General features: G+C 32.0%; 2 protein-coding genes across 4 annotated transcripts in view; both read right to left on the bottom strand.

The window, feature by feature from the left end:
- Positions 1 to 3,444: 3,444 nt before the first annotated feature.
- LOC132756156 (uncharacterized) lies at positions 3,445 to 24,118 on the bottom strand. 3 transcript variants are annotated; one of them, XM_060747150.1, is made up of 9 exons: positions 23,159 to 23,342; positions 22,013 to 22,201; positions 18,965 to 19,087; positions 16,570 to 17,185; positions 15,328 to 15,558; positions 14,581 to 14,703; positions 8,473 to 8,535; positions 8,043 to 8,104; positions 3,445 to 7,670 (listed from the first exon to the last, which is right to left on the bottom strand). In XM_060747150.1, the coding sequence occupies exons 4-9, from the start codon at positions 16,787 to 16,789 to the stop codon at positions 7,446 to 7,448; spliced, it is 924 nt and encodes a 307-aa protein (XP_060603133.1). In that variant the 5' UTR covers positions 16,790 to 17,185; positions 18,965 to 19,087; positions 22,013 to 22,201; positions 23,159 to 23,342; the 3' UTR covers positions 3,445 to 7,445. The 3 variants fall into 3 exon arrangements, with proteins under 3 accessions (XP_060603133.1, XP_060603135.1, XP_060603134.1); XM_060747152.1 differs by lacking the exons at positions 22,013 to 22,201; positions 23,159 to 23,342 and adding an exon at positions 24,026 to 24,118; XM_060747151.1 differs by lacking the exons at positions 22,013 to 22,201; positions 23,159 to 23,342 and adding an exon at positions 19,611 to 19,950.
- The window catches only part of LOC132756147 (uncharacterized), a 29,616-nt gene continuing 22,088 nt past the window's right edge, over positions 16,971 to 24,498 (bottom strand). Inside the window, exons 6-11 of the mRNA XM_060747142.1 lie at positions 24,026 to 24,115; positions 23,598 to 23,741; positions 23,159 to 23,245; positions 22,040 to 22,201; positions 18,965 to 19,087; positions 16,971 to 17,185 (exon numbers count right to left, since the gene is read on the bottom strand). Of these exons, the coding sequence (XP_060603125.1) occupies positions 16,971 to 17,185; positions 18,965 to 19,087; positions 22,040 to 22,201; positions 23,159 to 23,245; positions 23,598 to 23,741; positions 24,026 to 24,115 (821 nt within the window). The remainder of the gene's footprint in view (positions 17,186 to 18,964; positions 19,088 to 22,039; positions 22,202 to 23,158; positions 23,246 to 23,597; positions 23,742 to 24,025; positions 24,116 to 24,498) is intronic.

Raw genomic sequence — 24,498 nt, 5'->3', positions numbered from 1 at the left:
TTAAACAGTGTTACAACAGAATGAAGATTTCTGAAAAAAAGTAGATGGCTAACATGTTATATTTTGGGCCTCATTTGACTTAGATAGTGTTGATGTTTGAAGTTGAAGACAGTATATAATTCATCAGGAACAGTGGAATTGGGAATTAAGCCTTATATGTGACTGATTTACTATAGAGCAAAGAATACGAAAATTCACTAGGCGCGGCTGTTATACTTTCTCCCTCGATTATATAGTTTACAAAGCATTTTAAAGCAAAAATAATATCGCATTTTGATTGATATCTGCCGTACTGTATAATGCTGAAATAATATCTCACATACACTAACGTCACAGATTTGATCCATATCAGTAAATAAATTTAACAGAAGGTCACGCGATGGCATCAGATCCACACACGAAGTCACCTCAAAGATGCAAATTTTTACCAAGTAGTTTACCCGCAGGACACGCGAAGGTCACGGGATAGGTACACGACGTCGTATTTTGAGTACGATGCGTTCGTACGTGGTTACGAAGGCGTCAAGTGACCTCCAGGTGGTATAAAACCTTCGGTCAACCGCGGCAAATTTCAATGGCAGATAATATTGGGAGCTAAACTAAGTTTAAACTTTATTTTGGATCTTCATATTACTATCAAAAACAATTCTATTCACACGAAAATCTATGATAAAAGAGATGATTTTGATTTTGGTATAGTAAATTATCCACATTTAGATGGAGACGTACCGCATGCAACATCTTACGGGGTATATGTATCTCAGTTAATTAGATTCGCAAGAGCTTGTAGCAACGTAAAGGATTTTAACGAGCGAAATATTTTCATTACTAGCAAGCTACTCAAACAGGGCTACCGCTATTATAAATTACGTAAATATTTTACAAAATTTTACAATCGTAACTTTGATTTAATCTCAAAATTCAATAGTGATTTAATAACACTTCTCCGACAAGGGATTAGCCAGTCTGACTTTTAATGGGATGTTATTAACAAACTTCGTATGATCTTGGTCATTGTTATTTTTCTGTTGTCTTTACTAAAATTATTAAACTTTCTATGAAAAAAGGTTATGACCCTACCGCATGCTTAGTGTTCAACACTTTTACAGATGGACGCCACGCTTTCCTCTTTTGAATACCTCTGTCGGACCAAGTGGGAGACTCAATGATGGAAAGTTCTTAAAGCCCTTTGGGACTGAATTGCCTTAATGTTCCCCTTCTGTTTTGCTTTATTGGGCCCTGTAGGTGATATGCTTGTTGCTCTGTCTTCCTTTAAGACATTGAGTACATTTGTTATGGTCAATGGGTTTTCTTTTATATGTTTCTACATGGTCATTCCAGTGTTCACATTTTGTAACCATAACAAATGTAAGAATTTCACTTGGCGGCGATTCATTTTATTTACACTGTCTCGTTTATAAGAACATGTTGGGAGGTTTGGTGCACCATTAACCGGTTTAAACGCCCCAGTACTTATGCCCAGTCTCTTACCCCCTTCCCATGTGTCCTTGCTTTGTGGGCCTATTAATTAATCATTTATTTGATTTCCTTGATTTCCTTGTCGGTTACTATTTTTTCTTCTTATGTATTATTTTAGTGATTAGCCTGTCCTTACTCTGCCTTGCGTTCTGTCCTGTTTTTGTTTTGGGGTCCTCCTAGACTCTTTGCTTCAAGTTCTTGGTGCTAGGTCGTGTGGGGGTAGCATTCATTGAACGCTGCCTTTCCTTGTTGGTCTTGTTTATCCTATTTGATTAAAATTTATCATGCCACCTAAGGTGGGCCTGTAGGAGTTGCTCATCATGTTTTCTAAGTTGGATAAAAATTAGCAATGCTGCTGTCTTCTTTTTCTCGGTTGACTGAAAATAACTTTAAATTAATTGCAAATAATGGAAGCTTTTGATGTCTCTGTAGAGATGTGCAAGACTGACAGATGAGGAAGATGGTCTGAGGTTAGATCTTTATATGTCCACCATGATAAATGTGCAACGTTTGCGTCACTCAAATTTGCTTTATTCGTACTCATCGTGGTCCCATCTCGATGTGATCGTACCAAAACACGATGGCGACACGACGGTATTGCGGGGGCTTCACGTAGTCGTGTACCCTTCTAAAGACAATCGGGAATCTTCGTGTTTCTTTCGTATTGTCTTCTTAAGGCGATTGCACCGATGATCACACGAAGTAAAGGCGAAGACTACACGATTTGACGAGATGGCTTCACGACGGCCATACGAAGCGCACATTTGGCATACGAATTAAACACGAAAATGAACCTTCGCAATGTCTTCCGGCAATTTTTTGGCATGCAAAAGATTTTGCGACCGCTCACGAATTTGCTGCCGGAGCCTGAAAAATTTAGCCCGTGTTTGAGTTTTTGCTTTGTGGTTACTTTAAATACTCAATTTATAAAAATTAGTTTGCAGCTTCTTCAAATCAATGTCGACTTCTTTAAACTAACAAATTCTTGTGTCATATGGTAAAATAGAAGATAAACAATATAACAATCCACATTGCCATAAAACATACTTTTTAAGGGTTTATTGATGTTTTATTTGCATGAATGTCATGCAGAAATATATACTTATAATATCTGTCATATGTTTCGGTTCAGATTTGGGCGGTAACGAGGCTTGTCGATCACGAGGCTTGCCGAGTTACCGCCCATGGGCGGGTTCCCGAGGGACGGATATTCCGATCTGAACCTCAAACATTTGTCAGATATTTTTTCTTGCATATTTTGCCATATTATTTCATATTTAAAATGGTTTACCTCAATATGATATATGTTCATAGAGATTTAAGTCATTTCATCCATAACTATTTTCTGACAATAGCGTATGAACCTACAACTAAAATAACAACCACGAGATGCCGTCATCCTAAGCACATATTTCCCTTCTAAAACGACGTCATTTTAACGCAGTTCATTCATAAAGTGCGCTAAAAGACGTTGTTGTTTGGCACGCGACTCATCGGGCACCCCCATGGCAGATGAAATTTCCGGCATGGGTAAAACTAACGGAAACGCCGGTCTGCTATGCAAGAAAACATTTTCTCAAATGACAATTTACCAATGTCCGGCACCAAACATACAATTTAGTAGCATTCAGTCAATCAGAAACAGTGACGTGTTTGAGTCTGAATCAATAGGACCTAAGTGGGGAGCACTGTTTTAAAGAATTAACATTTCAACAGGTGTATGTAATGATCGAGCTTGCGCCAAGGTCACACAGTGCAACATTTTACAAATCATGAAAAGTGTACACTTGTACACCGTAGTAGTCATCTATCAAAAATAAGTTGAAAAAGTAACACACTAGATCCGTTTTGAGAACTTTCTCTTTTCCCGCTGTCACGTGTTCTGTGAATGTGATTTTTTCTCGTTTTTACATAAAAATGTGGATGAACATTCGCCAGTGAAATAGCCTTTTCAAATAACATAGCTTACGATGATAAAATTTATTAAGATAAAATAATAGACTATCGTACATAACAAAAACATTTAACATACCAATCCATGCACATTACAATTTGATATAGATTGCTACACAATGTTATGAATAAGCATGGCATGGATACAAGCAACAATATATTATACATGTTATATGCATTATTTGATTGAAGGTATATCAATATAACAATACCTACAGAGACTTTCAAAGTAGACACAAATGTTAAATTTTGTACTTAACTTATTCAGCACATCATTACCGAACTTGGTTCACCTTTCAGAAGGCACAAAATATAAAACAAGTATTAACTATTTCAGTCTTTTGGTCTGGTATATTTATATCAGTTTCAAGGACATTCATGGTTGAATTTATAGTCAGAGACAAATGGAAAGGTCTAATGACGACTCCCAACCTGGGAACCTTCTATCGTCTGAAGGAATTCATGGTCCGTCCGAAGAAAACAAAATTATTTTACCAATAATACGTTCTTAGGTTCATAAGTGGGACTAATGGTTTAAAAATGTGTTCTAACGTTTCAGTTATTTTTTTAAAGAATTTGAAATGTTAAATATTTCTGTATATTAACTATTCGAGGACGCTTCGTAAAAATACAAATACATTTTCTTAGCGATCTGATTATAGTTTGGTTGTAAATGTCTTAATCATAGTCCATACAATGTTGCTTTCTCCAATATTTTGATGGTATATATGTTTGCCCTAATAATTCGACATTTTGCTATTGTGATATACATGTATGATATTTGTCGTCCCAGACAAAAATGACAGTTTTTAGAAATAAAACGTTAGAAATATTTTAACATTTCAAAGGGTTGAAATATAAAAATCCTCTTGATTTACCCTTACCCATGCTTTAATAAATAAATTTCTATTGAATTCCTTTTTCATTTACACAACAAGAAAATAAAGTAAAGAACAACAGGCTTCCAATTACATTTTTCTTAACAAGAATATACAGTTACTTTATAAAGATGTCTATGCAAAGAAACTCACATTAAATGTAAATAAAAAAACGTTTTATTCAATCCAAAATTTTTGTTTAAATATATATTTTTGTAAAATTAAAGTACATTTTCTGTTATTACATCTTTGATAAGATAAAATTGTCAAACTATGGTATCATAATTCCATATATAGAAATACCGGTACCTAGTTTTTACGACTCTATATAATTTACAAGAAATAAAATTATGATCTGCAATCCGGATCTACACAGATAAATGTGGTTACAATATTAAAAAGTAAAATCATTCCCGATTTGAAAATCGCAAAGAAATGAGAACAAGAAATATAAAAAAAACTTTACTTTTCAAAATCTAAAATTGTTACATTCCTTTATTGTTTTCATTTGAATTTATTCTTCATTCAACATGTGAGCCGCGCCATGACAAAACCAACATAATGGGTTGGCGACCAGCATGGATCCAGACCAGCCTGCGCATCCGCGCAGTCTGATCAGGATCCATGCTGTTCGCTTACATATTCTATAACAAGTAGAGAAACTGATAGCGAACATCATGGATCCTTATCAGACTGCGCGGATGCGCAGGCTTGTCTGGATCCATGCTGGTCGCAAACTCACTATGTTGGTTTTGTCGTGACGCGGCTCAATTATGTATCCTTTACAGATAATACTTAAGCATTACTAAAGAACATTAAAATATTAGTATGCACAATTTATTAAGCACAGTTGGACCGAACAGCAATTTTACCTTTTAAAATAACGAAAGGCAAGAAAATGAATAAAAATACCAGCTACTTAACTTAAAATGTAGCAACGTCAACATATAAAAAGAATATAAAAGTAAAAAGAGTATCTAACTACTTTTACTTTTAACTTTTACAATTTTAGCAAAAAAAAAAGTTTTTAATTTAATCTATGTACATGCCATTCGTCATAAGCGGTGCATTTTACTTATATAACCTTAGTGAGGCTTTATTTTGTAAAAATATGCATATATTTCCCTGAAATATGGTTTGTTTGGCACTGTTACTTTTTATAGGCCTTAAACAGAAAAAATGGTCTGTCGTTTCAAATGAAAAACCTATATCAATAAGAACAATCAACATTTAAATGAAATATAAGACGCACACATTAAAAAAAACTGAAAATACATACACATTCACATCCATACATATCTTTACACCTGTTATGAAATGCTAAATGGATAATATACAAAAATAATATGATTTCTGAGAATAAAATCCCAGTTGTAAAGAAAGCATTTTATCTAAAAACATTTCTATACAAGAGCCGGTTGAACCTTGAACCGGGTGATGCTTCCCGAATACGTTTTGGGCACAGAAAAATATACCTTATGTAGTTTCAGTTATGTCTCGGACAAATTTCAAAATAAAATAATTAAAAATTTAGACAAGACAGAGTAACTGTTCTTTGCACTACACGTCTACTCAATGAGATCTATCTACCGACTAAGTTTCTTGTTGATACCTCTTGACAAATGTCATGGACAATGTTCAAAATAAAAAAAATGAACAAAGGGAAATAACTCCAAAGTTAGACAAGGCAGAGTTATGGTTGTTAATGTTTTCTACTGTTAATCTAACTTATGAGATTTATGTGCCTACAAAGGTTCTTGTTTATATCTCCTAAAGTTTCAGAGTCATGTCCCTGACAATGTCAAAAGTGTAAAAATAAACAAAGGACAATAACTCCAAAATTAGGCAAGGCAGAGTTATGGTTCTTTTGCACTGCACATCTATCTACCTTATGAGATCTATCAAAGTATCTTGTTCATATCTATTGTACTTTCAGAGCTTTGTCCTGGACAGTGTTCAAAGTGTAAAAATGGACGAAGGGCGGCAAAAACTCCAAAATTGAGAAAGGAAGAGTTACTGTTCTTTTGCACTGCATATTCATCTAATGAAATATATCTACCTACAAAATTTCTTGTTGATACCTCATACGGTTTCAGAGCTATGTCACGGTCAAAGTTCAAAGTGAAACAAGATTTTTCAAAAAGGGGGTAATATACAGATATATATTGGCACTACTGTCCGCTTCAATGCCCTCTACCACTGTGTGCAGTTTAAAAAAATATGTCCAAGGGCTTTAAGGTTATGCTTCGGACAAGACTTGTCTTAAAGGGGAGATAATTCAAGAACGGGATAAAATAGAGTTATGGTTCTTTCGCACTGCACTCCGCCCCGATGCCCTCTGCTCATTTGTGCAGTTTAAACAAATAATCTCCAAGGGCTTACATGTTATACTCAGGATAAGATTTTTTTCTAAAAGGGGAGATTATTAAAAAACGGGACAAAACAGAGTAATGGTTCTTTTACACTAAACTCCGCCTCCATGCCCACTACCACTGTGTGCTGTTTAAACATATTATGTACTAGGGTTTTCAATAATGCTCCGGATAAGCACAACGGACGGACGGACAGATGGACAGACGAACAAACGGACAAGGTGGCGACTATATGCTCTCACTTCCGGGCACATAAAAACATGTAAACAAGCACCTTCTGATATTCACATTTAACTATTCTGATTAAAACCAAAATACTTCCAATAAACATAAAAAAGAAACAAAACCTGATAAATATTACGAATAACGCTTCCGATCAACCGAGAGAGAATAACATTTTTTATTTACTTAATACGAGCTCGTATAAGCACTTCAAAAACATTACTGGAAAACATCTTCATAAACATAAACAAAAACCATTCTGACTAACCGATAACAGAGAAAGAAAAACATTAAATCTTCTAATTTGCATAAAGACAGACACTCGCAAGCATAAAAAGTTCTAATTGGCATAAAGAACATCATTTCTGATCAACTGTAAAGATAAACACTCCTGATAAACATATTAATGAAAAATATTAATAAGTTCACTATTTGATTTCTTTAATCTATTATTTCTTTCTATATGTTTGTCAAAGCTGGTAGGAAAAATAAACAAAATAGCTTAAATTTCTTCCATCTTAATCGTTTGACATATTCAATATTAAATCTTCGACATGTCTAATAACACTTTCATTTTTTTCCTTCTTTCGCATCCTTTTTTCTTCATTAGATTCTTTTGAATCTCCGAAATAAACTTTTGCATTTCTTCCAAGTCATCATCTTCTTGTAGTATACTTTGATTATTTTCCATGAGGCAAGCGGTGTCGTCTTCTTGAAGAAAATTTTTTTCTTGCCCTGCTTGCATTACTCCCTCGTCTTTGACAGGCTGTAATATATTGAAAAATTAAAATACTAGATATTATTTGATTCCTGCACTTTTCAATGTTTTCAACGAGCTACACGTTCATTTTTTAAAGTAAAAGCATACAATGATTTTATCCGCGTATTGTTTTAAAGTACACAATTTACATCTTTATTACAATGAAATTGGAAACAATGTCAATGTTATTTGTACACGAGTCACATTTTCCTTACCATTGGTGTTTATTTGATGAAAATATTAAGTGAAAACGCTTATGTTAATTAGTATATACCACCTTGTCGACATGAACTATACGTTGGAGAAGGTTTGTTCCCATAAAAATGCAATTAACTCAGATTAAGATTATGATTAATAATTGAAATAAGCAAACCATACCGTTTTGAAATGTTTTCCGGATCTTCTACCATTGTTTGTTTCCTCTTCAACATTTCCATTTTCTGAAATAATATGTGAATTTTTCTTATAGACTTACGCTTGAGATTAAATTTAATAAAATGAAAACAATCTGGATTAAAAAGAAGAACGGTTCAACAAAAACGACGCAGTCAAATGACATATACTGTGTCAGTGTGACGTAAAACCCAGTCAAGCAAAAGAACAAACAAACTATATATTATCTTAATTACTTTTGATATATCTAGTTTCAATTCATTGCGAAAACAATGATAAAATTTGAATTTAAAATATAGACAAAATGCAGTCTTAAATGTATTATTATAGAAACATATGTATTGAACTTATGTCAAATTGAAGGAGGCTATTTTTAATTCCATTACTTTAAACATAGAACGTGCACTAAATGTACCTTCAAATTGTCCTGTGGCCCCTTGCATAGATCGCATTTCAACATTGTATGCCGATTGTGTATCTATTTTATTAAAGATAAAAACATGTCAACAGTCAATAATTCATATGAATGTTAAGTTCTGATATTGAATAATAAAGACTTTCGTTGCAATGCTGCAAAACTTTTACATATTTGATATAGTGTATGGATGAAATAAATGTTGCAAATATGGATAAAAAGTTAGATTTAATATAATGTTATTTCAAAACATGTAAAGGATAATAAATCGCATAGCTTGTATGTTATACACAGCTATTTTGGTTTTAGTCTCATGTTAAATATGAAAATAATTTGTGATATCTACAGGAATCTAAAATAAAACACAGTAAATTCCTCGAAGGAATTATGAATTTTTTCACTACCTAGTACAGTCCCTGGGGAACATTTGTGTGCAAAAAAGGTCCATGAATAAATGCTATACCAATGTAAAGCTAAATATTTGAAGTTTACAAAAAAATTTGGTAGACATGTTAAATCATGGTCCTTTTTGGGATATCCAAGATGGCCGCCAAGATTGTAGTCAAAGTATTGAAATATGGCTAAAACGCATTTTGTCTGATAAAATTAGTTCTTTTTTGTATCTATTTTAGAACAGGTGATATAAGAACTTCACATCCTATTAGAACAATATGAAAATGGGTCCTTTTCCATTTTTCGATACATATGCTCTAGTTTTCATAGAGAAATTTTGCTAAAAAGCATTTAAAATATCAAAAATCGACATGGGGCTGACTTTTTTTCCATTCAGTCGAGTGATAGCGGTGGAAATGAATATTTAACCATATATTACAAAGACCTGATCAACATCTTACTAAGTGTACCCTTATTTATATATTTAGTATTCTGACATTCCTGAAGTGGATGGTGTACACGAATATTAAGTCCAACTTTCTAATGAATTGATATATAACGATTAATAAGACTTAGAATAACCAACATGTATTACATTTTGAAATGTTCTTAAGTCTTGATTTCTTAAGGTAAATTTGCATTCTGTTAACGACATGAATTGGTTCTGTTGCCATGGCAACTAAGTGGTTAACAAATACAACACCCGGAACGTCTGAGGCTTTCAGTTTTATCATTTCAAGCATGTTGTAGAATTCAATATCATGATTATGCAATACAGAATTCAAAGTTGGATACATTTACATTGTTGTAATTGAAACATAAAAAAATCACCTCAAAATTCTCTACATTTACTTTCCATTAAAAAAATTACAAATTTGAATTATAACATCAGTGACATTTTGCTGAATCGCTACAACACACTCATAACAATAAAAGCGCTTAAAGTTCTTACAGACAAAAGACGATAATAAAATTTACTGAGAGTTATATTGAACATTAAATTTATGCTTGATAATTGGTCCGATTTGAGCAAAAGGCTTTGCAACATTCTCCATTTATCGGCCATTGTTCACAGTATAAAACACTATTCTAGGAAAACAGCGTTAGTAAATTACGAGAACATCTGAGACAGTAAAGCAAAAAATATACAAAAGATATTCACAAATTCATTACATTCCAACGAACATTAGATTTCTTGCTGACGACTTAGATTATCTGGCGCTTCATCTCACAGATCAATGTGATAAGAAGGAAGTGACAATATTACAATATATTGTGTTGGAGAATGTGTAGTAAATGATTGTGTTATCATCTCAATGCAATACCTGCTAATAAATAGTTTAACAGTTGGAGGAAAAAGAAGGAATAAAAATCACTATTTTATGTCAGAAATTTCACACTTTCCTCTATTATAAAAAAATATTATATTTAATTATATTTATCCTGTATACAGGTCTTGCTACGCAAAACAAATAGGCCACATTTCACCGATGCCTCAAAATTCTTAATTAATTCTGTTGTGACCTACAGGTCAGACCACCTAATGCTTTGTTATACGGCCAGTATGTTTTGAATCATCATCAACAAACTCCACGGACTGTACACCAAATGGCAGCTTGTCTTATTACCAAAAAAAACCTCTATTTAAACATATAAAACCATCGTAAAGAATCTCAATTGTTTACCTAATGAAAATCGAATACGGTACAAATCATTGCATATTCTATCAGTTAAATGGACAAACTCCAGTATACATTAAAGCTACCGAAGTATGTATACAAAAATAAAACTTAAAATTTTAAATTAATTATACAATATCTGTAATTCCGATGTCGAAACAATGTGAGTTATGCTATGCAGTCTCATTTCGTTCTTTAAAAACATGTGACTATTTAAGTAGATGGCGGTCTGTTTCACATTATTGTTATAAATCACGTTGAAATGGATTGAATATATTCATTTTATAGTACATTTATATGCAAATAGTTTTACATAGTCATATCTAGATTTGTATTATTTTTGAAATTTCATTTCAATGTCGAGTATTCTTACTGATTTCCTTAATGTTCATAACTAAGCTAATAATATAACAAGATTGTGCCATGCATTTTCGACCGTTTTTTACCAGAAATAAGAAAAAAATGTGTTTGTAAATCTTTGGGAGCGACTTCTGCTCCTCTCACACAAAAATATGTACATCATGTAGTAATAAGCTATAACTGATCTGTAAGTATTCAAATAAACACATAAGGACATTGGTTATCATATCAACTGTCACAGAGTCATGATTTAAAAATCATCAAATCATGTGGAATGACCCATGGCTAAACGAGTCCAACACTCATTTAAGATTTCTGTTTTAAATAAGTCATAATAGAAGTGCAGTCTTAAAACCATAGTTAAAATGTAATTAGAGACGAGGAAAAACAGCATTTCTTAAATATTATCCGGTAGCATGTTAAAATACACATTGACACTGGTGTGTTCTATATTAAGATCAAGTTCAGGCCGTTTTTGAATATGGAATCAGGATGAACATATGAATTTGATTTCCTTATGAAACAAACAATTTGTAAATATGATCTTAATTTGAATAAGCAAAAGTTCACTTTCACATAGACTTTGTAATACTGATTTGCCTTTATAGATGATCAGAAGGTGTCAATATTATGAAAAATGCACGGAGGGACACATAGTAAGGTACTGCAAGTCGCCACATGGCTTTTTAAAGTATTGATGTGACGTAAAAGTGGGCTAGATTTGATGAAATTTGGCAGAAATGTTGGGTTTTTTTGTTGTTGTTTTTTTTCAAGAATCTCTACTAAAGTTGTTAAAACGGTTCTGGATTATTGTATATCTTGGTCACAGAATTTAAAAGTAGAACTGACAATGCGTAATGTTTTCAAATATTCGCAGAAATTAAAAGATCTCGAGCTCATATATGTGTAGCTTCTTCAGTGTGTATAATTTTATTGTAGATCACTTTACATTTAGGTAGTCCTATTACTTTTTGAACAACCCTCGTATGTTTGTTTTATTTGTTTGGTTTATACGCCAATTTTAACACTTTTTTGGTGATAGCTCGGTTTAACGATCTGACTTTCGTGGATAAGTAACTAGAGAGTAATAACCAATCCGCAAGTTGCTGACTTAGGTAACACACAAATGACCGTAAACTCAATGTTCTAGATCAATTGTCGCCTAAGAATCGAACAAGAGATGCCTGGATTTTATATCCGATACATTCCCTAAAGAGCTAAGTTTGTGAGTCATCAAATAATGACCATGAGTCTGCATTACGAAATGGCCTTATATATAAAATTATTTATGATTGAAACCATTGTGCAAGAAATTTTGGTAGGAAGAATTGTCATCTTGTGTTCTTCTTTGATTGTTCAAATCATGACCCCCACTGGTATAAGGTGGCCTAGACTTTAAGACCTCGTGACCTACTTTCTTGTTGTGGAGCTAACAGACACAAAATGACATGCCAGCTGACCTAAATTTGTAGTTGTGACATTTTTGCATTTTGATTGTATAATTTCAGATGCAGATCAGCTGACCTAGAATTTAATCTAATGCAAGTAAGAGATTCGTAATACTACAACCAAAACGTTTGAACACAATAATAAATATGACTGTCATTAAAATTTGATATTCGTTGACCTAAAATTTGAACCAGTGACCTTCTTTTTTCATTTTAGCTACAAAATCTGAAATGTTTACCCTATGTACAGTTTCAGACATTTGATACACGTTTATATATATTTCTACCTTATGACTGCCTTTTACTTATAATTATCACCATAAATTATCATTTTCAAACGTAACAACATACACATTTGACATGACCTGTTTCAAGGTATAGCATTCCGAAAAAAACTGAATAAAAGCTATTTCTCCAAATTCATGATGCGAAATCTCGAAATTGATTTATTTATCTAATTTCAAAATATTGGCTGTTATTTGAGTTGATAATTTGCTAGAGTTAAATGCGACTTCTTTTAATGTTACAATTTTTTCAATTTGTTTTCATGACATTATGCACGGATTGTTTATTTTTGAGTTTGTGTATGGTATAATCATGTTTATCAACATGCTTAAAATGCTAAAAGTTGAAAGTGCTATACGTTTCAGGTTTCTTTAATTTTAATACACCGTTGCCATGGCAACAGAACAATTTGAATATTGATAAACAAACATCAATCTAACTTTCTTAATTACCAATAACTTTAGGTACATGCTAACGTGCAAGACATGTTAACTATTCGTAGTTTCAATTATCATAACAAACCAGGTCACAAAAATACTGAGACATAATTTTCGTTACTCCACTCACTTTAAGAAAATCAGAATCCACATTATTTTACAATAAAGATTGATGCAGAGATTGTCTTCAATTTACGAGTGCTACCTCCATGTTATGACACAAATCGTGTAATACAGTAACTGACTTAACGACGTCATGTTCAAAAACGGGCTTTGATGGTCAACTTTGACGCCGTGTGTACAAAAATTGGCTGAAACTATTGAAATAAAATGAACGGAACCTTATCAAAAATATGGTAAACTTTTTGCATGCCAATTGTCAAGACGCTACTCGAAAGTATCGCGTTCTACCTTAAGGCCGTTTTCCTTGTGTGTTTTTATTTTGCAAATATAAAAAGTAAAAACATTGACGTATTATCTTTTTTAATGCATGAAGTTGTATTTCCGAACATACAGTTAAGTCAGTAACTTTATTACACGATTTGTGTAGTAGCATGGAGGTAGCAACAATCTCTGCATCAATCTTTAGTGTAAAATAATTCCGTTGAATGCTGTCGGATTTAAGGTATTTTGTTCGTCAATGGCGTTGCGATTCCCATAATAGTTGCCAAGGATACGAACCGACGTCATGTTCAAAAACGGGCTTTAATGGTCGTCGTGTGTACAAAACTTGGCTGAAACTATTGGAATAAAATCAACGGAATCAGATCAGAAGTATGGTCAACTTTCTGCATGCCAATTTTCAAGTCGCTACTCGAGAAAGTTCACAAAGTGTCGCGTTCTACCTTAATGTCTAAATAATAAATATTTACTATTGACATATGCATATGAAATAAGATCATACTATTTCCGGTTTTTGGCCCCGTTTCAACAGCTAAAGATCTCATACCTTGCGCAGATACCAATGATTGCCCTTAAACATGGCATGCATTTTTGCAATAAGCAACATTTACTTGAATTTAAAAAAAACTCAAAGTGAGTTATAAGAAAAATGCTCAATATTGTAGTTATTACATGGAGTTGATAAAAAATGAATAATGTTCTCTGTTCTACTTCACTTTAAAAAAGATATCTTTATCATCAACTGTATTGAACTCTCCTTTTCCATTCTTTATAAATAACAAATTGAGCAAATTGTTTTGATTCTTATATAATCGAGAAATGTGTTAAGCTATCAACTATTATAATATAATTTGTACGTGTAAATGGATAACATCTTGAAAAAAGAAAATTTACAAGTACAGCTTCCTTACGTGAAAAAGGTGAGATATGCATCACAGGTATCTGAGGCTACAGATAATAGGATACTGAATAAAATATTCTTGCTTCGTTTCATTGAGAGAATAAACAAAAGTTGTTGCATATAATTAACTAAATGCTATAATTATATTGAAGAATCACCGTTCAACAACTTAAGAGGCATAGTCATAGTAATTATTTTTTTACCTTTGGGATCGTCCGAAATTATTGTTTGAGAATTATGAGACACAGCATCTGTCAACACTTTGGTACTTGTAGATGTTGGAATAACTTCGTTTTTATTATCGCTATCTTCTGATAGATTCGCTCCTGTAACAGTTACTTTGGAATCAATGCGTGCATTGGCTAAGACTACAAATGATGAAATTGGTTTCGAACAGAATAATCTTCATTGTTATTAGTAGAATATGATATTTAAGTCTACAAAATTAGCATTGTTAATTTATAAAACATATTGATGGATAATTTTGCACTTTTATTTAATAACAAACCTAATAGAAATGGATTCATCTCATTAATGAAGATGTCCATTTTTAATAATCGAGATTTAATTCATAAAGTCCTCACTGCTTGCAGTGTGTACACTTAAACTATTTTGTTTTGTATCTTGTTATCTTTTTAACAGAAGATTGCTTAAATATTTATTTATGAGAACATTTTTAGTTTTCATATCATAGAATAGAAACCACAAGTGTTATATTTTAAACACAACCACTATCTAGCAAGATAATTTAGAACTGCCACTTGAAGATTTGAAAGGAATCATGTTAAAGCCAAGTTGATTATTACCATAACTGTTTTGTTTCATTTCGAATTCATTGCAAGGGCACATAATCATACAAACTATCATATATAAATATTTAATAAATTTTCTGTTAAAAAGATAACAAGATACAAAACAAAATAATTATAACAAAATTCATTTACCATTACCATTGTAGTTAAGATTCCCAGGTTTGTATGTTTCATCCGCTGGTATTCCATTAAGGTTGTCATAATTATCACAAGATTTCCACTGTCGGCTCTGATTAAGTGGTCTGCTTTGATTAAGTGGTGGTGTTGATTCATTTTCAAGATTGACAGGTAAGGATTTAACGGTTGTTGAAGGTTTCTGATTGTAACGGCTTGTTCTCGTATTAACTACTTCAGATATCATTTGATGCCCTATTTTAATATGTTAGAAACAACACTTAAAAGTTGGTATTTTAAAGTGATTTTTGAATTTCTATTTGTGTGATGAAAAATGTTTTAAGTCGTACATACATGTGTATATACATATAAAATAATGGGGACTAAGTTGTGTCATTGATGGTGTACAATGCTAGTTCATCAAATATTTGTTTGTCCTTGTGTTTTGATGCGTGTATTCACCGTAAATTATCAGGTCTGTGAATCATATTTGTTTGTTGTAGCTAGAGACAGGTTAATCGTGTTTTGTTTAAACCGTTTTCAATTATAGCTGACTAAAATCCTATTTTAATTACATTGTACTTTAATCTTGTCCGCTTATTTAACTAACAAGAACCAGTGTAATATGACGAAATGTGGAAGTAATCCTTTCTTGTGTATCACTTATCAAGTTCAGGCTTCATTATCAGATCTTATTATCTATAATCGGACTGTTTCTAAAACAATAACAGAATATAAATACTTTTACAATCAATTTAAGTGAGTCTTGAAGAAAAATTGTAACCATATTACTATACTCTTTCTATGATCTTTTAAGCAGCACGCCTCCAGATTCATGTTAATTTTCATGATAATTTTGGAAATGTATTTAAAAGTAAAATATTGTTAGGTGAACAAATAAAGTAATTTACATATTGCAATCGGCAATTACAATCCGCGAAAATTAACAAAATGTGGTCAAGATATGCAAAAACAGCCCTTATTACGTTATTTACGCAGTAAAATTATTGAGATAAAATACTATAAAATCAGTCTTAAACCCCACGTAACATGTAAAATATAACTTGGATCATCATGTTTTTATCTTTCTTTAAAGATTAGTGTTTTTTTCTCAATATTGATTTTCTTGATTTTTGGCTCATCTCGAGGCATACAGCTTTAAGGGTATGAAATGACATTATCATTTAAAAATAAAGATTGAAAATATATTGAAATTTTGACAATTAAAACACATAAATTCAATAATTATCATGTTTTAACACAAACCCGTTTCGTCTATCCTCTGTTCTGCGGTTTGTAATTCTTGACGTTGCTTTGTTAGATCTGTCCTATTGGCTTGCACAAAATGCATCGGAACGGCTGCGCTATTTTCCTTCTCAAGTCCTGGTTCTACACTGCTACACACGTCAGTATCCGATATTTCTTCATTCTCAAAGGACGACACTGGTAAACATAAAACAGAAAATGTATCTTCGTTAACCATCATGTATGCCTTTTAGAAAACTATAAAAATACAAATTCAAGACAATGTTTTAAAAATATAATACAATACAATAGAACGGAAACAGAAGGAAACATGGCAATGATTTGTTGTTTACAATCGCAGAATAAGAGATCTGATATGACAAGAGACCTTAATGTAAAAATTATTGACATTTTATTACTGATCACATCTTAATATTATTAATTGTATAATTCAAACCAGGAACATCCTTATAAGTATCGGATTGCTCAACGGATTGCTCAACGTCTGCTCGGTGTTCAAATCGATCTGTCTCCTTGGTTTTTATGGAGTGAATCGTCCCCGGACTATGATTCTGAGTATGTAAGTCCGGTTCTACAGGTACAGAATTATTACCTTGCATAGAACCCAATGATTGTCCTGAAAAGTAATTTGTAGACATCATAGATATAATTAAACAAGCAGGTATGTGTTAAGAACAAAGTCATTACGAAGCATGTGTATATGAAGTTTGGTTTATGCTTACAACATTGAGTTTTCATTTTGCAAAAGTGCAAAATTTCAGAATAAATGAATAATATAGCTTGTATCAGTTGGAAAAGTAGAGCATGACCTACACACGCTATGATTAGTTTGTCTTCTGCCAATGGTGAGTTCAGCATTATACGCTGTAATGATATATTCAGGTGTTTCTGGATGAAAAAATGTTGCTTTGTATTACGTTGCATCCTCGCCAAAATAATATTTTAATAAAGAACCAACACGATAACTGCTTGGATAGTCAGTAAACAATATACATGTGAATACAATTTGTACGATATACTGTATATCTCTTTTTCATTATAACGAATGCATTCGATTTGGCAAGTGTATGGTCGATATGCGATAGAAGTTCTTCAGATATATAGCCTTTAAATTACGGTTAAACGTTATTGTTTAGCTTGAATATTTTACTTAAATACTTTAATGCCGATTAATGATAATAATTTAACAAACATAGATATTGTTATAGAATTATTGGAAGTATTTCAGTATCAATCACAACTCTTAATTGTACTTTCACGAGGCAGCTTTGTTATTTGAAAGTTTGTATTCAAAGCAGAAAAATACATTGTCTTACACAATCAGTACATGCTACATCTTTTTATTTTCAATTTCATTTGTTAGCTTAAAGTGATTTTATCAAGCATTTATATTAATATTTCAATTTATACTGAATGAAATTAAAATCAAAAGCGAATTGATGATAATTGAACAAATTTAATAAAATAAGTAATTCTTCATTACAGAAATTACTTCATTAAATTTTTAACATTTGAGAAAAATTATTTGGTTTCTCGATAAACATTATTTAACTTTTGTGAATAGAATAATCTCCCTTTATTTGAAAATCGTGTATTTTAAGGTATTTCAATATCTGTAATTAATCATAATTGACTTGTGATAAGTATTGAAAGCATTTCTGTGTTAAAATAAAGGTGATATATTTTGTTTGTTCTGTCTTTATGCTTGTTGTGTTTCAATTTAATATATATTTTGTGAGTACCAATCGCGATGTTTAATTGGAAAAAAACAATTAAATGATAACACCAGTTAAATATTAAACAGGACGGAAAATTACATCCGCAAAGTTTGAATCAAGAATCATATGTTACAGTGATGAATTCATACCATACATCCTACGATTTGGTGGACCTATTTATAAAAAATAGATAACTCTAACCATATGCTAATTGATAATCACAGGAGCGCCCGTGGCTGAATAATTGAGGTGGTTGACTTTAAACTTTTTGCCCCTTACCGCCGTGGGTACGAATCACAACTCTGACTATGGATTTTTTCATGTGAAGAAGCTATCAAGCTAGCTTACGGAACGTTGGTGGTTCTACTCAGGTGCCCGTATGTGCCTGAATAATACACGGAAGGGCACTTGAAGTATTCCTCCACGAATAATGTTGGAACGTCGCCATTTGACATTTTATATGTCGGTGTGACGTAAATTCCAATCAAGCAAACAAACAAAGATAACAACTGTTTATTACCGTAAATTCGTTCAAACTGACTTATTATATTTTAGTTTACAGAACGATCCATCGTTTGTTTGTACTTATGTTGTTTAAAAAGATGCATGGTATTAATATAAACAGCCAAGTTTAATACTTTTTCTATTTATCAAATGTTCAATATCAAACTGATTACCTAAGATTACTTGGGTTAACTGATCATTTTCAGTTTTCTGTTTCTCCTGAACTGTGTTATGTAGTTCTGTCTTAGCCACCGAAGCTGTTCTTTCGTCGGTGACTTTTCGTTCTTGATTAGATTCTGTTTTGTAAAGACAATTTCAAACTGATTACATTGATGTTTAAACTTTCTAGAAAATTAATGTATCTTGACTAGACATTACAAAAATCATGACTACTGTGTTCGTACTTTCTGATTATTGACAGTCCCCTGTTATTAACCATGATTAAAACATGTTTGTAACGTCATCTGTGACGTTGTAGCTGTACAATAATCTTAAGTTTATTGTAATAACAAATGAATAATAATAATTGTCCACTGTTTGCTAAATAAGTATACATTTAAAATACTTGAATGATTTCCATCTAATAACTATCAAAATAATTCGGATTTGCAGGTGTGTACATTGAATGTCTCACTTGACTCTATCTCCCGTCTCTCACTCGCCTGGTTGTAGTGGCTCTAAATACAAGGAAAAATTAATATTGTTCACTATGAATAAAGTTATATATAATCTCTTCACCTTAACCTGATGTCACAAAATTTATATCTAAATCTTTGAGCTGAAAATTGATAAAAGAATTAAACCTAAATCCTATTAAACCTGTTGATATCCTCAGTGCAGTTGAGGTATGATTTTGCGGTAAATGAACCTGGTGCTCATCGGACTGTTGATCATTAGGGTCACTGAATTGTGCAAGGTTCACCTTATTCTCACGAATCAAACGTGACTTACACACACTATGGTTATCTCAGAATTACGTGCAGAAATTGAATCTTCAGGTCCTTCTCCATTGTATTATAAAATAAAATAATATGTTAATAAAGTTCCAAAATGAACAACTCCTTAAATGGTAACTAAGCAATATACATACAATGAGTACGATATACTGTAAATCTATTGTCTTTTTATTTCAACCACAAATATCGATTTTGCAAATGTAAGAAACATTCGCCAAAAGTTCCTCAGGCATATACCCTTTCAATTTCTGTAAATAGTAATTGTTCAGCTTGAATATTTACTTAAATGCCAAGAACTGATAGCAATTAAACAAAAATAAATATCGTTAACAAATGATCTTCCTGTTGAAGGTATTTCAACTATAACTCATAATTGTACTGTCCTCGTATTCAAATAAAAAAAATGCATTGACTTCGCATTACATAATCGGAAAATGCTGCATGTAAGTATCTCTCTTTTTAATTTCATTTGTAAGATAAACTTGATTTTACCTAGTATTTATATCCTTTCAAGATGCATAAAAAACAAAGCATTTAACGAATTAATGAAAGATATATATAATTTCAACTCTTCATTTTGAATTTACTTCATTAAGAAACATTATAACATCTTAGTAAAATGCATTGGTTACTGGCTAAAAATATTTTCATTCTGTTAATAGAATAATCTCCCTTTATCTGAAAAGATTGTTTTTGAAGAAATTTCAATGTCTATACCTGATCGTAATTGACTTGTAATATTAAAACATACTCATTTTTGTTTCGCCTCTTCGGAGTTGTGGCGACATATAGGATCACTTCTGCTTCGTCTGTCTGTCCGTCTGTCCGTCCGTCACAAAACTTGTCCGGACTATTCATAAACTACTGGTGCAATTTCATCCGAACTTTACGGAATGATCAGTACACTCTCTAGTTGTGCATATCGTGAAAATTTTCCGGTTCAATAATTTTTGTCCGAATTATGACCCTTTAATATTTTTATTTTAAAAAATTGTCCGGACTAATTCTGTTACACTACTGATGCAATTTCAATTAAACTTTACAGGACTGATCTGTAGCTCAAGTCCTTGCGCATATTGCGCGGGTTTTGTGGTTGAATGATTTTTAACCGAGTTATGGTCCTTAAATAAAAAAGGTGATTTTTGTGTGTGTTGACAGATACACAAAAGCTAGTCCGGACTACTTCAGAAAAACTAGTGGTGCAATTACATCCAATTTTTACAGGAATGGTAAGGACCAAGTCTAGGTGTGCATATCGTCAGCATTTTCCTATTCAATGATTTTTGTCCGAGTTTTTTTTTTCTCATTTGTCCGGACTACTCCTCCAGGAATGCAATTTCATTGAAAGTTTACAGGATTGACTGGTAGGTCAATTACTAACACGTATTATACACGGTTTTTCTGCTTGAATAATTTTTGACCCAGTTACGGCCCTTAATGAAAAGGGTGTTGATTAAGTTGTCCGGACTACTCCTCTATACCATTAATGCAATTTCAATTATCTTTATATTACAGGATTGATAGGTAGGTGAAGTACTTGTGAATAATACACAAGTGTTTTGCTTGAATGATTTTTGGCTGAGTAATGGCCCTTGAATAAAAAGGGTGTTTTTGTGTTGCCAGCTACACAGAAATTTGTCTGGACTACTCCTCAGAAACTACTGGTGCAATTTCATCAAAAAGGGAAATGATCAATACCATGTCTAGTTTTGCATCTCATCAACATTTTCGGTTCATTGATTTTTGTCAGTTTTTTTCCCTTTCATAACTTTCATTTTGAAATTCGTCCAGACTACTCCTGTTATACCACTTAAGCAATTTCAATTTGTGTCTTCTCTATTTTGTGTCGTCAATTCAAAGAATCTATGCCGAATTTTGCTCAATTAGAAGTTATCTATGATTCATTCACATCTTATGAGTAGCAATTGACATGTATAATTGACACAAATCTTTATAATGTTTAGACAAGTCAAACATCTCACAGGACTAGTAATGATATCATTTAAATAGAACTAGAATCAAATGTGAGAAACTCATACTCTTCGTGATATAATTGTTAACTTATTTATAAAAAATAGTTGTTATTATTACTTTATTCTAACCATATTCTAATTGATAATCGTGAATACTTTCAAATTTATTTTAGTTTATAGAACAATACACCGTTTGTTCATCATTGTCGGTTTATCGACTGCATGGTATTAGTATAAACAGCAAAGTATAATATTTTTTCTGATTTTAAACGTACAATAACAAACTGATTACCTAAGAATTTTTGGGTAAAACGTATACCCTGGTTTATCGCTGTCTTTTGATGTGTAGCTATATCCTGATTTGCCTCTCTCTCCAGATTTGTTTCTTGATTTGAATCTTTCTCCTGTGTTTCTTTGTGTAGTTTTGCCTTAGGTAACGGATCTGTATTTTCGTCTGTGGCCTCTTGTACTTGATTTGACTCTTGATAGAAAACGATAAAGAAAATTTCCAATTGATTATATTATTTGTGCCGTGTTGCGACTGTTAAAAGTCTCCGTGTACATGAATCAAAGATGTTATATTTTCGATCCTTGAAGATCGTTCAGCACAACATATTTGTTGTGGATACATGTTTCTGGTATTTTAAGTTATGTCATGTTTTATGGTTTGTAACGCATATGGCGTCTGACAAAAATATGCACGGCCTTTCAAATCATTTTTTTTTTAATTGGAAAAGCGCCATTTGTTAATGTTTTATCTAAAGTTATGTTAAATAATATACCTACATTACCATTAGCTTTTAAAATCAGCAAATTATAAAATAACATTTAAAGATTCGATACATCTTTAGTTTACGTTATGTTTGGTGTATAGAATGCAAAATATGTAAAGTCATGTTCGTTTTTCCTCTACTTTGACTTTCATCAAAATACCATCATTTTGTTTTTCTTTTCAATTATTCAAGGGGTGAAGCTAATATTCATACAAATGATAAGTTCTGAAATTGAATAATTAATACCGTCGTTGCAATGCTGCAAAACTAAGTATTTTACAGATTTGATATACTGCATGGATAAAATAAATGTTATAAAATCATGATGGATAAAAAGTGCGAATTAATATAATTTTATTTCAAGACCTGTAAAGGATAATAAATCGCATAAGTTACACACAGTTACATTTTTTGGTTCTAGTATCGTGATGAATATGAAAATAATGTTTGATTTCTACAGGTATTTAAAATAAAACACAGTAAATTCCTCGAAGGAATTATGATTATTTTAATTACATAAATTAATAAAGTATATTTGATAATAACCGTTATTTCTCATTTTTCCTCTGGTTATAATCATTAGCCATTTTGGCTCTGAATATGTAATCCAATGTTTAATCCCAATATGCCAACAAAACCAGAGAAGAGTAGTCTATAAACATTACCTTGTGAATTAGGCGGAACACTTTCTTCGGTCTTGTCCACATCTTGACGTTTTGACTGAAGGTCCGTTGTTGACTGATAGGCAGCACCTGTATATTTTCAAAACACGCATTTATAACTTAAACTGAAAAATCTCAGTTTGCTGCACAGATTGTCTTCAATTTACGAGTGCTACCTACATGCTATTACACAGTCATGTGGGATTGTCGCCATTTGACATATTATATGTCGGTGTGACGTAAATCCCAATCAAGCAAACAAACAAAGATAACAACTGTTTATAAGCGTTAATACGTTCAAACTGACTCATTATATTTTAGTTTACAGAACGATCCATCGTTTGTTTGTACAGATGTTGTTTTAAGAGATGCATGGAAATAATATAAACAGCCAAGTTTAATACTTTTTTGATTTCCAAATGTCCAATATCAAACCGATTACCTAAGATTTCTAGGGTTAACTGATCATTTTCAGTTATCTGTCTTATCTGTATCTCCCGAATTGTCTCTTGATTTTCTTTGTGTAGTTCTTTCTTAGCCACTGAAGCTGTTCTTTCGTCAGTGACTTCTCGTACTTGATAAGATTCTGTTTTGGAAAGACAATGTCTGATGTTTAAACTTTCTAGAAATGTATCTTGACTATACATTACAAAATTCACGATTACTGTTTTCGTTCTATCTGATTATTGAAAATCCCTGTTAATAACCATGGTTAAAACATGTTTGTAACGTCATCTGTAACGTTGTAGCTGTACAATAATCTTTATTGTACTAACAAATGAATAATAGTAATTGTCCACTGTTTGCTAAATAAGTATACAATAAAAAATACTTGAATGTTTTCCATCTAATGTAAATTGAATGTCTCACTTGACTGTATCTCCCGTCTCTCATTGAGAAGTTCTGCCTCTTCCACCGGAAATGTTCTTTCTTCTGTGACATTTTCTTCTTGACCAAAATCTGATAAATGTCAATTCAAATTGATTTTGATTATATGTCTTGAACACACATATTTATTGGGGATATTGAAAATATGTACGTCCGTTATGGAATATCAAACGAGTCGAAAAGTATGCTAGTCTGAGGCCGAGTTAAATACGTTTAGAAATGAGCTACTCAAATACAGTATTGCATCCAAAATTAGAACAGTTTACAATAAACATTTAAGTCCTGTTGGCCCTTACATCACTCGTCTAATTGTAGTTGCTGTAAATACAAGTACAAATTAATATTGAATAACTATGAATAAAGTATAATATAATCTCTTCATCTTAAGTTTATATAACCTGATGTCACAAAATGTATATCTACATCTTTGAGCTAAATATTTATAAAAGAATTAA

This window comes from Ruditapes philippinarum, unplaced genomic scaffold, assembly GCF_026571515.1.
Source record: "Ruditapes philippinarum isolate M1 unplaced genomic scaffold, ASM2657151v2 ctg452_1_1_1_1, whole genome shotgun sequence".
NCBI lineage: Eukaryota > Metazoa > Mollusca > Bivalvia > Venerida > Veneridae > Ruditapes > Ruditapes philippinarum.
This window is presented reverse-complemented; position numbering and strand designations above follow the sequence as displayed.

Coding starts and splice junctions, on each gene's coding strand:
- LOC132756156 (XM_060747152.1), bottom strand. CDS start 16,789: ATGATGGTTAACGAAGATACATTTTCTGTTTTATGTTTACCAGTGTCG. Junction 15,559..16,569: donor ACAGAGGATAGACGAAACGG/GTTTGTGTTAAA, acceptor ATATTAAAATAG/GGCATCAAATGATATCTGAA. Junction 8,536..14,580: donor AATTTCGGACGATCCCAAAG/GTAAAAAAATAA, acceptor TTAATAAAATAG/ATACACAATCGGCATACAAT.